We start from the raw sequence: 13,716 nt of genomic DNA on the forward strand, positions 1-13,716 counted from the left end.
GATCTGATCTACTATTTTACCTCAGCAAACATCAAGTGACTGAGGGACACAGAAGAAATAATTGTCCTCTTGCCATCTGTCAGACAGACATTACAGATCTGGTGAGAGAGCAGGGATCAGGTGAACAGCCAGGTAAATCCTACATTGCATTTTCCAACCACAGACTGTTGAATGTTTTCTCCAACAAGTTTCAATTCATCATCTTAAGGATTCTCATAGGAAGACTCCTCCTAAAGGTGTTTTGCACAACCATATGGGGAACAGAAAGAAAGTCCTGTGCCTTTGACAGCTCACTGTTGGTACCTGAACACTGGCATCACAAATGAAACCTAAAGAATGATTCAGTAGGTCATTAGGAACGAGCATCATGAAGAACAGAAAATATACAAAGAGGAGAAATATGAATGCTAAGTTCACGGGAATATTGCGTTCTGCTTGAAAGGTCAATGCACAAAATACACTGGATGGGTGTTCACTACCTGTCAGGAAGACTGTCATTCAAGAGCCCCCAGCAGTAACAATAACATACATGCTCCAGAAACATAAGTACGAACCTCGCCACAATCCTGGAGGACTCCTAGGTGCAGCCGTGTGCACCATGAATGAGAGCCAGTGGTGATGCACAGAATCTTGAAACACTTACCTACTGCCTATCTGCAGCTATTTCAGGGAAACAACAGATTCCACGAACCAGATGTTCTAGGGCTCTGCAGCCAAAGCAGGGTCCAGGATTCCAGAAGGGCACGTGCAGATGAAACAATATTTCCAGCTTATGTTGACGCAACTGCGTTTGTGTTTGCACAACCTGGGATTTCCTGCTGCTCTAAAGTCCATTTAGCGCCTTAAATTAACACTACTCGGAGATGTGTTAATTTGGAGCGCTCTCCAGTTGCGCTGCTTCAACTATGGATTTGTTCATGCAAACAGCCAGAGACTCCAAAGACTTCTAATTAATCCCCTTTGCCACGAGGGGCTGTGTTCTGGCCTTCAGCCCATAGGTGCCACTGTGTGTTCTTTTTTACCCTCCTTCACTCCTCCCTCCTCCCTCCCAGCATGCAGTTCAGGTCAGGATGGGTCTGCTCAGAACAATTATTATTTTAAAATGGGGGAGACAAATAATCCCTTAATTTTCTACCCCCTCTTCATTCTTCTGCCTCCCCCTCCCATTTATTAGACATCTAAAAGAAGGGCCAGCTTTGCAAAAGATTGTGTGTTCCCAACTGCGTTGAGCTGTGAAGAATCCAGTGCCCCAGGTTGGCTGTCTGAGATACACAAGAGAAATAATGGTTATGTATAAAAAAACCCCAAAACGCATAACTTTTTCTTGCCAAGCCAGAGGCCCCTAGGAAATGGCCTGAAGGCAACTTGTCCTGTCACACCTGCATAATGCCTTCTTTTTGCATGTAGGGTGGGAGTCAGATACCTCCTATCATTTCCCACAGTGGAGATGGATCATTTTCTCACTGAAGGAAGAGAATATGCAAACAGGATGTCTGTAGGAAGAACCTGAGGAACTGGGAATAGAAACAGAGGCAGTCTAGGCTGCATGCACTTATATTGCCTTTTCCAGGACAAAGGATTTCATTTAATCCATCTCTTCCATTTTCTGTTGCTCTTTTATTCTTTAGGTTTCATTAAAGCCTTCTCTGCAGCAGTCTCACACTTGGAATTTACAAGTTGAGAACAATTTCTTATTTAAAAAAAAACACAAAACCAAGTAAGAGGTGAATGATTTATGCTTCCCTGCCACATGCATTATACATCACGAGGCTCAGGAGCTGGAGAGAAAAAAAATACATGTCAAGAAACCGTCTGGTAAATGACTGCTTCCCAGTCTGGCGGCCTCAGGGGAAGCTGCGCTCAGGTAGGAAAGCTGTCAACAGGCTGAATGAGATGACAGCAGGCAACAAAAAATCCCCCAAATCGGAGGGAAATGAAACCACAAGGAAGAAAATTAGGTTAAGTGTGAAGACATTCAAAAAAAGGAAATCTATGAGGTAGAGAAGGGATGAGAGCCTGTCATGTGCCTTTGAAAGGGGTAAATGAGCTCTGATGGATGCAATTCTGGTCCCACTGCAGACCAAAGAGGCCTGGTTTCATAAATCGCTCAGCACCTGACCACTCCCAGGAAGCCACTAAGTGTAGCAAGTGCTCAGCACCTCAGAGAAAGCAGGCCCGTGGAGTCTGGTCATCAGCTTGTATTTGGCTGACCAAGGAAACTTCAGCATATGGAAACATACCATATGGCATCCCACCACTCATGCCTACCTTCTCCCCGAGTGATTTTGCAGCCTTCTTGTATGGCTGCAAGATGTCCATCTACTCTCACACTGCCAGCAGCAACAACCTATCTTGGAAGAAAGCTACATATCTGTACAACCCCAGGAAGCTCCACACAACTTGCCTGGCTAAGCAGCAGCTAGTACACGGCTCATGTCTTGTGCGGTAATAACCTGATCTGCCCTCCTGGAAAAGCTGGCTCCTCTAAAAGGTAGACATCAGCATCTTCATAGAGTCATAGAAAATTCGGGTTGGAAGGGACCTCAGGAGGTCATCTAGTCCAAACCCCTGCTCAAAGCAGGACCAGCCCCAAGTAGATCATCCCAGCCTAGGCTTTGTCTGGCTGGGTCTTAAAAATCTCCAAGGATGGAGAGTCCACCACCTCTCTGGGTAGCCTGTTCCAGTGCCTTACTATCCCCCTAGTGAGAAAGTTCTTCCTAATATCTAACCTAAACTTCCCTTGCTGTGACTTGAGCCCATTGCTCCTTATTCTGTCATCTGTCACCACTGAGAACAGCCCAGCTTCATCTTCTTTGGACCCTCCCTTCAGGTAGTTGAAGGCTGCTGTTAAATTCCTTCTCCTCTCCAGACTCAATAACCCCAGTTCCCTCAGCCTCTCCTCACAAGGGTGCAGAAGAGGGCCACTCGCATGGTCAGGGGGCAGCAGGGCAGGCCCTACGAGGAGAGGCTACAGGACCTGAACCTGTTCAGCCTCCACAAGAGAAGGCTGAGAGGGGACCTGGTGGCCATCTATAAACTTACCAGGGGGGACCAGCGGGGAATGGGAGAGGCCCTGTTCCCCCGAGCACTAGGAATAGGAATAACGGCATTAACTAGGACTAACAGCCACAAGTTGATTGAGAGTAGGTTCAGGCTGGACATTAGGAAGCACTACTTCACAGTCAGGGTGGCTAGGATCTGGAACCAACTTCCAAGGGAAGTGGTGATCGATCCTACCCTGGGGGTCTTCAAAAGGAGGCTAGATAATCACCTTGCCAGGGTCATTTGACCCCAGTACTCTTTCCTGCCATGGCAGGGGGTCGGACTTGATGATCTGCTCAGGTCCCTTCTGACCCTATCAACTATGAAACTATGAAGTCATGTGCCCCAGCCCCTGAATCATTTCCACTGCCTTCTGCTGGACTCTCTTCAATTTGTCTACATTCTTTCTGTAGTGGAGAGCCCAAAACTGGACACAGTACTTCAGATGCAGCCTCACCAGTGCCAGATAGAGGGAAATAATGACTTCCCTCAGTGTTCTGGCAATGCTCCTACTAATGCAGCCCAGGATGCCGTTAGCCTTCTTTGCAACGAGGGCACATTGCTGGCTCATATTCAGCTTCTTGTCCATTGTAAACCCCAGGTCCACAGAAGGAAGTGAGGAGTGCTTCTGTGTAAGTGTCTCTGGGATCCAGTTACCTGAGAGATGAAAGTAGCTACCCTTTATATAGTACCTTGCATCATGAAGGAAGCCAAAATGCTTCTCAACACAGTAACCAGTTCACCATGCTTGTTTAAGAGAGGACAGCAACACAGTTGTTAAAGACGTAAAATGAAAATGAGTGATACATCTTATTGGGGAATTTAAGCAGATTGAACCCATGTGGATTATTCATCAGAACGCTTGGACTAATCTCATCTGGGCAACCTTGCAAAAAATACTAGAATAAAAATAGTTGATAGTCCAAGCCCACGCAACAGCAGTACTGTTGTGGGGGCTTGGCTCATCATAGCCTGGAAGGCTATCCTGCAATGCTCTCCTAAGAGCAGAGCTCCATGGTGCTCTGCAAATGCAGAAGCCTTGTGAAGAGGTCACCCCGCCCCTGCCATTTCCAGGAGCGATATTATATTCAAATCATACTGGCTTCATTGCATCACGATCCCTTCACAGTGGTGGAAAAGGGGGCTAGATTTGACACTTACCAGTAAATTAGGAGAACACGTTGAATTAAAGGTGAGATTTTTATAGCCATACTATCAGCGAGTGTTGTGCATATAAGGAAAGAGACTTCACAACACCCTTTTTTGGGACAGGATGGGAGCTACAAGGAAGCTTTCTTTGCAACATGGATCCTTTCTCTTGCAAGAAGCTCAGGACGACAATAAAGACCAAATTCTGTTAATGGCAGTCGTGTTTTCCACTAGTGGAATCTGCACAGACACACCTAATAGCAAAACAAACAAGTCAACTTTATTTTGTAAAAAGGAAACATTGACAAATAGTTGAGGGTGCTGAGGCAGAGTGTGTAAGCCAGGAAGGGTCTGCCCAATGCAACACTTCTTTCCGGTCTATCAACATGAAGTTACTGTCCAGTCCCCACTAAGTTCTCTTCTGATTCTGAGCACACCACAACTTTTTTGTGAGGAGTGAGGCTATTTCCTTGTCCTAAGTCCATCATCTTCAAGTATTCTGTGCTCTGATCTGCCCATCTAAGACCAGCTTTGGCACCCAAGGGTTTCACACTTTACTTTGGCAGATAGTATCTCCATCATCCTCGTCATCATCCTCCACAACATTGATGGGAACATAGCCACCTTCTCTGGGCAAGCACCAACACCAGCCAGCACCAGTCAGGTCCACTGCGTTGAAGCTGAAGTCTCTCACCTCAAGCCTCTTGAAGTCGACTGTGTCTTCCTTGGAGTAAATCTCGTTAAGCTTTTGCCAATACAACCAAGCCATAACCAGGCCAATTACCTGCAAAACACATGCATTGAAAGTGATTAGGCTGAGTTATGCTAACTCCTTATACAGCCCCTTAAGCATAAGGTACTTTCATGTCAACCGCTGACCCATCTTTTTGACCTGGATACAGGTTTCCTAAACATGGCAGTGCTCTAAACTAAATCAAGGTCTTAAGTTAGGCAGGCAAACCAGAACTTGGATAAGTGACCGTTAGAGAAAAGTCAAGGTGCTGCAGGAAGAGAGGTAGCAGCACACTTCATTTTGGTGCTAGAGGTTTAGTCTTTTTTAGATGCATCCTAAAACAGAAATTCAGGGCCCTTGGGGCCAGTAAAATCATCTCCCCAGCAATTTTTTGCTCAAGTTGTCAGTCTCAATCACCAGGGTCATTCCATCTGGCCTCTCTAGACTTCCCACGGAGCTTCAGGTGAAGGAACTGATTTTAAAGCTTGGCCTGTGAAGTGGCTTGTGCTCAGTGGCTGCTGTGTGGTGCTATGTTCAACTTCCCCTGTCTTGTGGGTAGGTAGGTGTATCCAAGCCTAATAACCTACCCCATGAGGACAAAGGGTCAAGGCACGCCATGTTCTATAGCCAATGACACACAAGGGAGTGAGGCCCATATCACATCCAGATGCTTTTGGCTCCTCATGCTAAAGGAGCAAGTGCCCATTTACAGATAACTGGGGATAACCTTTGGCTGAAGCCTAAAGCAAGGCCTGAACTCCCACCTCTGGAGCCATAACAAGGTACATTGTCCTTTTACATGTATAGCATCTAAGGCGACCTATATATGTGCAGCGATGCACTGCAGCAGACTCCAGTGTCATGTGCATCAGTGTTCCCACACTAAAAAATGGTGGTGGGGGCTACTTAACTAAAGCTCATTCAACAAGCTTTAGTTAAAGTGCCCTCGCCGCCATTTTTCAGTGTGGGGACACTGATACATATGACGTTACGGGTGCCTTAATTAGAGTGACTCTTGGAGCCACTCTAATAAAAGCATGCACGCCCTCCTCCCCTCCCCCACCCCCTCAATTCCCAGACCATGTGTATAAATGCCCCAAGAGCACTTTGGGGTCCTTTGGGAGAAAAATTATGTCTGTGCCTGACGATGCACCCACAGGCAAGAATTTCACTTGAGGTGTGATAAGCATCTTTTTTGGACTATTTCCAGTTTCTCCTTCAATAGGTCCAAGAGCAAATTCTCCTTACCTACTGCTTGGCTTACATGACGTGCGTGTGCTCTAAAGCCGAGAACTGCAGTGACTCTATGGCGAGGAGGGGACAGTTATTTACAGAGGTCAGCCATGTTGCATAGATCCAAGGGAGAAAACCTACCATGGCCAAGGTAGCTGTAGCACTCTGAATATAAGACTCTAAGCTGGTTCCAGTGACCTGCAGCTTGTTCTGTTGTCTATAATGATGTGCGCTGGCTTTTTATTTATTTTTGCACACTTTATCCATCTGAACAAAACCATCAGGGCAACAAAAACCTACGAAGCATTATTTGCACAGATGTACTGCTACTGTCCACTCGATTGAATAAATTCATCCCGTGTGCTCAGGGTCTGAGCTCCTGCCTTCAGCAAAGGCCAAAACAGATGCTACTTTGGAAAGGTGAAAGGCCAGCATTAGTGCATCTAGCCAGTCATCTAGCACAATGTACAGGAAAACAAGTCTCTCCTGTACCTGAGGTGTATTGTCATACGATCTGAAGAATGAGGGGTGACTCACTGGGCTACCAGCCATCTATGAATGTACATGGGAAAGAGAAGCTCCCAAGTGCTGACATGATCCCATAGTATAACCTGGGCCAAGGCATTTCTCTGCTGTCTGCCTTAGTTTGCCCATCTGTACAGTGGGGGCTGACAGGAGTGTTGGCAAATATGTATGGTCACTGCTTGAACAGAGCTGTTAGATCCCTAGGTGAGTGCAAACCTTTGAATCGGGAGCACTGAGGAGTGATGTTCTCCACTGACTGATTACACAGCACCGGTGGTAGAAGCAGACGCTTCCTTTGCTGCACCCTGTCATTTTTTATCAGGTCTGTCTCTAGAGGACTTAACAAAGGAGGAACTGAATTGCTTGCCAGACTAAATCCCTCACCCAAGGTCGTATGGCGAGTCTGTGGTGGGTTAGCGCCTTGACCTCTGGTTTTCCAAGCCACAGGTTGTCTTAGGACAATCCTTCCCCTGTCAAGCTTCAGCTCGGCTTCTCTAATAACAGCAGCCCACAATGAAGAAAGAATGGAGAACCACACAAAAAAGCTCCCACTAAATCCTCAGCTAAAGTAACGACTTCTTGTCTATCAAACCCATAAATGCTTGGCATTGCCTCATTCACTCTAGCTGATCATTCAGGCCATTCAGACCACAGGGGAGGCCTGGCATCACCTTATATGAGAGCTGCAGAGCACATTATGATGTGAAGAGTGGCACGTTACTGGGGTTTTTTGCTATAAATTTGATCATGCCCAAGGGAAAGAGGGGTTGTGCATGCTACTGGCATGCTGCCAGGCTGACTGGAAAAATAAAGCTGCTGATCTAAAAAAAGGGTTTCCATAAGCACATGTTTAAACAGTTTGATTTGCCCTGACATTTCTTGGAAACAACCGTCGTGGTTACAGGCAAAAATTGCGCGAGGGGTAATTTCTGAGAAGGAAAGCAGTTGCAAGGCACTATTTGCAGAGCAGACACTGATGATGATAATAGGAATAATCACTGCCTTCCTGTACACCGTTGGAGCAGCAGGCATTCTAGCTGAATTGGGAAGTCGCTTGCTTGGTTTTAACCCCTCCATCACTCTGATTTCAGAGTGCCGCAGGGTGCTTTGCATACAGAGTTTGCCTCTGCACACACTCCTTGGTTCCCTGGTGCAGCTGTGCCAGAGTGGGACCTGCTCATGTGAGAGCTACACATAGCTACCAACCCAAGTAGGGACCTCGGTGTTTCTTCAGGAAGGGCAAACTCCGAGAAACAGGAACGATGGCAGAAGGGCAAGCCTCAAGCCCGTGGGTATGGCTTGGATAAGCATTCTGAAGTTGATATGCTGTCCTAAACACCCTCCCAACCCTTTGTTGTGAAACTGGAAATCCAGCCAGAGCAGATGCACCTATATTTGGCTATGGAGCCTACTACTACACTGAGATCATCCAGATCCACACATCTGGTTAGAAGCACTTCTGCTTGAAATATCTGCCTGTGAATCAAGAAGGATGAGGAAACAAAGGTCCTTCACAGAAGGCTAGACAGGCTTTGCCTTTGGTGTATCATTTTCAGCCAAAAGGTGGGTTCATTTTGTAAACCAGAATGTCATGAAGGCCTCAAGATCCATAGTTGGATGCACACAAAACCAACATAATTAAGTGTAGCAGCCTTTAAAAAATGAACCCACCTGAACAGAATGGGAAGGGCTGCCTGGCAGAGAGACAGAGTTTGTCCCAGAGGGGACACTGTGGGCTCTAGGGGCCAGTGAAGCTGTTTTGGAAGCAGCCCTGTTGGAAGTGAGAGGGGTGATGTGACCCCAGCAGAGTTTTGAAATAGAGCCATTAGCAAAAGCCTGGGAAAGGCCCCGAGCTGGGATTGGCTGAGAGGCTTGGATAAAAGGGGGAGCAGTTTTTCCCGCGGGGGGGCAAGAGCGAGAGAGGGGCTGAGGGGCAGGCCGGAGACCGGATTCAATGTCTCAGCACAGTGGTCCCTCGGAGAGCCCCTGAGAGAGCCCTGTGGGAGCAGCAGTGGAGAATCTGCAACAGGAGTGACACAGTATCCAGTGTGATACGTATCCAGTTCTTCTCTCCGGGAGGCAGGATCAGGCAGGGACTGCTTGTGTGGAGAATCCAAGCCTGGAGAGACCTGACGGCAGCCTGTGTGGCTGGGTGAGCGCAGCAGAGCCGGGGGGACTGCCGGAGTCTGCCCTAGTTTCCCTGATGGGTGAGGGGCCGCATTTGCCGGGGCTGTGAGGCTGTGCGGGACAGGAGCCGTGCTACAGCCTGCAGCCCAGACACTGCTCCCAGCAGAGCCAGGGAAGGGGGTCAAAGGCAGGGAAGGCTGTCTTGCAGGAGCTGCCGCTTGCTGCCTGGAGACCCCAGGAGCACGGAGACGGACACCAGCGCCAGGGAGCGTCCACAGACCACGTGCAGGGACACAGACAATCCCACTCCCTGAGATACCCCACCGGGGCAGTGCACACAGGATCCCTAGTATACCGTGTGCAAGTGAGAGACTGTGTAAATAAGTTCTTGAGGGTTTATTAGTCGGTATATCCATGTGCTTATTTAATGATTATTTGTTATGTTGTAAAGAATTAAATCTTGTAAATAGTTTGAGAACTGTCTGCAAGGGTGCTTGATTGTAAGGGGAGGCTCTCTGCTCGGGGGCACTGCAGCAGCTTCCCAGGGGGGCTGGGCAGGGCTACTGGCTACCGGGTACCCCAGGATCCCATTATTCGGGTGAGGGCGCATGTAGTGTCGCACCCAGGGTTACATGAGCAACAAGTCGAGACTCTTGATTTGAACACCCTGTTGGGGCACTTCTGTCTAAAGACTGGACTTGCAGGATACTTGATACCAGACTCGGTGAGTGTTTATAAAGATTAGTCCTTGTATTTCAGGCCATACGTCCAACACTGCATTTCTAATGCTAGGAAGAACATTCCCCAATAGCCTGGTTAGTCCATAATTGTCACAGGTCTTCTGCAACTTTCTGCACAGGATAATAGGCACTGGGAGAGGTCAGCTGCTGGACAGGAAGGCAAATGACATGGGAATTTCTATATACCTTCCAAAGCACAACGACCACTGACAGGTGGCCTGAACTTTATCTTCCTAATTCCATATACCCCCAGTGCTGACAGCCTAACTTGCAAACGACTGAAGGCCAATTCTTCAGGTACTCTGGCTGCTAACACAGCACTAGCATCCAAGAGCATGTTATCACTAATGACACATTACAGTGAAGCTATCAGAGTAATCGAATGGGGTGGGACATAAATTACGATGGGCTGGGGGATGGGACAGGAACGCTGAGTTTGGATTCACAACTGCATTTCTAAACTTCTTTCTGACTGGGTTACTGCCACATGCTGTGTGGCAATGACCTGCTTTCTAAATTCTGCCTAACTGACGACTGGAAAGCTGTAAGCTGTTACCAAGTTACATGGAACTTATTCTCTAAGCAATTAGCTTCAGACTACGGTGTTGCGGTTTGCCTTAAGATCAATGCTACACAATCTTACAGTTTAGGAGAACTTAATTTGAATTCCACAGGGCTTTCCCTTCCGTTTGGCAAATGCTGCTAACAAGTGGGTTTTCTACTTAGCACTGCTTAAAGGACACTGAAGTATAAGTAAGTAACTAACTGCATTGCATCCATAACATTTATTAACTCAAATCTAACCCATTATTGTGGCATACCGGTTTTTCTGGAGTTGAAAAATGATGTGAGTGACTTATTTTGGTCCTAATCAGTCCATTAAATAAGGCTGTAAACTGAGAACATCATGAGAGAGACAAATGAGGATAAACACAAATGGCTCTAACGTACTTTAAATTAGACGCCGTTTTTGCTATTAAGCGGAAGGGAAAATGAGTTTCCCAACATGAGCCTGCTTATTTTGCAGACAACAGATTTAAAAGCAAATGCACTGTGGGGAAATAACTGATCAAGTAAATGGCCTCCAGTGAACCAAGGAACATTAGCACCACTGGGTTTATTAACTTGTCCTAGGATGCTGAAGAACCACTCTGCCATTCATGCACGTGTTTTGTGACTTTCATGGAGGTGACCTTGTTCCTGAGACTGGCCAATGGTTTGCACTTCCTGCAGGGCACAAATACCAGCAGAGTCAGCTAGTTTTATATGACATGACTGTTCAGTGACTCTCAGAAAATTAGAACAGGATAAGACCAGACAGTCACTTGATGTATTCCTGCAATCCAACACTACCTTTGGTCCAGGTAGAGCCACAACCACTGCAGTTGTGTCCTATCCATGGAACTTGCATTGATAGTCAGCATGAGGAGGACTGCTGTGTGGCAGATTTTGTTTTTGGCATGCCCTGCACAGATGAGAGTATTTTTTATCCACTATCTGTTACCTATACTTCTTGTTAGCATCAGGTGCGCATCTACCCTCTATAAGCTCAATGCTAACCTTCATCCTATGCAATAGCTCTATCAGACCCTGCCAGCACTGCCCTAACATCTGTAAGCCTGGCCATGACATGCCTGTTACCTTTGGCTGCACCAGCACTTGCAAATCAGTGCTGAAAAGATTCATAATTCCTATTTGGTGGGAAACACTGCAATTTACTTTGAATTGGCACAGAAAAATTCTGTTTCTGAGAACGATACTTTAGAATAACCATTGAGGTCCCTTCAAAATGAAATGTTGGTTTCCACATGTTAACATGACATTACTTTCAGGAAGTCAAGAACAGTGCATAAACTGTTATGCCATATTAAGCATGAATACTACTAAAAATCCTAATAATTTAAGGTCAGCTGCTCCATCTCTAGGTCCAGATGTCTCCAGCATTTGTTGTAATAAAAAGTGCATGGGGCTTTGAATAAAACAAAAAGAGATGTTTATTGTATAGTAATTAACAGGGCAGATGTTTACAATAGCTTTGCTTTAGTCTGGAATCAATTATCTAGGATATCGTTAGCATATGCTCCTCTAATTGGTACACCGTACACCTATCTTTTCAAACAGTTTCACTGCAGTGCAAACACTGAAGACACCTTTTTTTCGTAAAATAAGACGTTTCAATCAGTATCAAGTAGGAGCTGGCCAACTGATTTAAAAAATAACATCTACAATTAAAAAAACATTTTAAATGATGTCATTATGACATCATATGGTCTCAGCAGCAGTACTTCAGAGTACACGACTTGACAAAGTACATGATTTTATACATTGCCGTTATTGGCATATCACAAAATCATCCAATATAGATACAAATATGTAGGTTGACATTAAAATGTCATTTTAAACCAAAATTGTCATATTCCCCATACAATAGCCTCAGAACCATAACATTTCATTAAACTGGATACAATTTTAAACAAAAAGTGATCAGTTTTGTGATAAGGGCTTTTTTGACGGACACCAGTTTCAACAATCTTTTTTCAACCAGCTGTTTCAAAAGCTTTGCAGTGGGGCAGCGTTTCCCTTTGGCTGCCTCCCAAGTCCAAATCCAAACAACAGGCAGAGATATTTATTGGGGATTGGGGAACAAGAGACTAAACATCTGGTCTGGTTTGAAAGACTGAAATGCAGACACAATTCAACAGCAGAAACCGGCAAAGGGCTGATCAGAGGCTGGCTCAGAATGATTGACTGGAAAGCTGTAAGACTGCATCGCACCTAAGTTTTAATTCTTCCCTGATCCATAAACCTGCTCCGTACCCAAGACAGGTTTTCTTCAGGAGCATAAAAGGTCTAGTGAATCCATAAATATTCAGTACGGGAAGCCACATCACCGTGTCAGAGACAATGAATTGCTTCTCTTCTATCCAGCCATATATCATCCTCAGCATGGCACCAGCACGGTCACGAAGGAGGGCCATGAGAAACATAACAAAAGCTAGAAAGAACAACACTCCATATACTGGGAAAAAAAATGGCATTGAAATGCCACGTAATTACTATTTGAATCTGACAAGGACGTGTTTTTGCCTCATGGAATATTTTATGCTTTTTAAGTAGCAGTAGGACGTCCTATCCCAAGTATCAGAACCTACTTTCACTGAAGTCTAGTGATGGGTGCAGAATAAGACCCCACTTGCCCTCGTAAACTCTTACAGATGGTTTCTGTTACCTCTACACAGACTGAACAGGGCCTTGCTCCACCAAAGGTCCCTTTACCTTCAGTCAGGAGACCAGGGGAGCAAGGTACCTGAATCAGGGGTGTAGGTTGCAGCCGTGTGGTCTAAGGCCATAGGCAGACAAGGTTCTTTGGGTAAATCTGGTATCTTTTATTAGACCAACTCAAACAGTTGGAAAAATTCTTCTTTGAAAGCTTTCAGGTATAAATACCCTTCATCAGGCTGAAGAAGCATCTGCAGTTGGTGTGTGCTCTTCCTGGATATCCAGGAAGAGTTTTTCCAACTATTTGAGTTGGTTGAATAAAAGTTAACAGATTTACTCAAAGAACCTTGTCTGCTTAGGTACCTGAATCAGCACTCCAGTACATACAGGTTTCTCAGGAAAGCATTTTGGGATATCCTTATCCTTATGCAGGCGTTTCAGTACTTTGTTGAATCAAGGCCTCATTGAAGTGGGGTGGGGTATCATGATTAAACCCTTGGACTTCGGTGTTGTTGTTGAGCGCAGTCCACTCCTTGCCATATTAGACCCATTCAGACAAACAGTCTCCCATCACAACTCAGGCTGGATGCACACTGAAAACTCCTGCTTTGGCTTCAAGTTTTAACCACAGATTCCTTTAGCAGGGTAAAGCTACCTGAACGTTAACAAAAACAGTGTGTAGTCCACAGCCTTCACTCACTTCTGAGTGATAGCCACCTTCTGAACAACTGGCCAGAAATACACTTTTTCACTTGAAGGAAAATATATCAAAAAAGCTGTCAGGAATATGATTGTATCTAGTAACATAGTCACAGAAGGGACCATATTGGAAGTTAAAAGACTTCTAGCTCAAGTGCTGTTTTTATTGCTTCTGCATATTGAGGAATTCATAGATTCATAAATTGTAGAGTTGGAAGGGACCACAATGGATCATCGTGTCCGACCCCC

The 13,716-nt window shown here is 45.7% G+C and overlaps 1 protein-coding gene across 4 annotated transcripts in view; it reads right to left on the minus strand.

Annotated features, from left to right (window-relative positions):
- Positions 1-4,449: 4,449 nt before the first annotated feature.
- Positions 4,450-13,716, minus strand: part of LOC102562685 (tetraspanin-15) — a 282,668-nt gene continuing 273,401 nt past the window's right edge. For all 4 annotated transcript variants that reach the window (XM_059730567.1, XM_059730568.1, XM_019482686.2 and 1 more), the window contains one exon: positions 4,450-4,975. In XM_059730567.1, the coding sequence (XP_059586550.1) occupies positions 4,739-4,975 (237 nt within the window). In that variant the 3' untranslated portion in view covers positions 4,450-4,738. The remainder of the gene's footprint in view (positions 4,976-13,716) is intronic.

Source organism: Alligator mississippiensis, chromosome 7 (genome assembly GCF_030867095.1).
Source record: "Alligator mississippiensis isolate rAllMis1 chromosome 7, rAllMis1, whole genome shotgun sequence".
Classification (NCBI taxonomy): domain Eukaryota; kingdom Metazoa; phylum Chordata; order Crocodylia; family Alligatoridae; genus Alligator; species Alligator mississippiensis.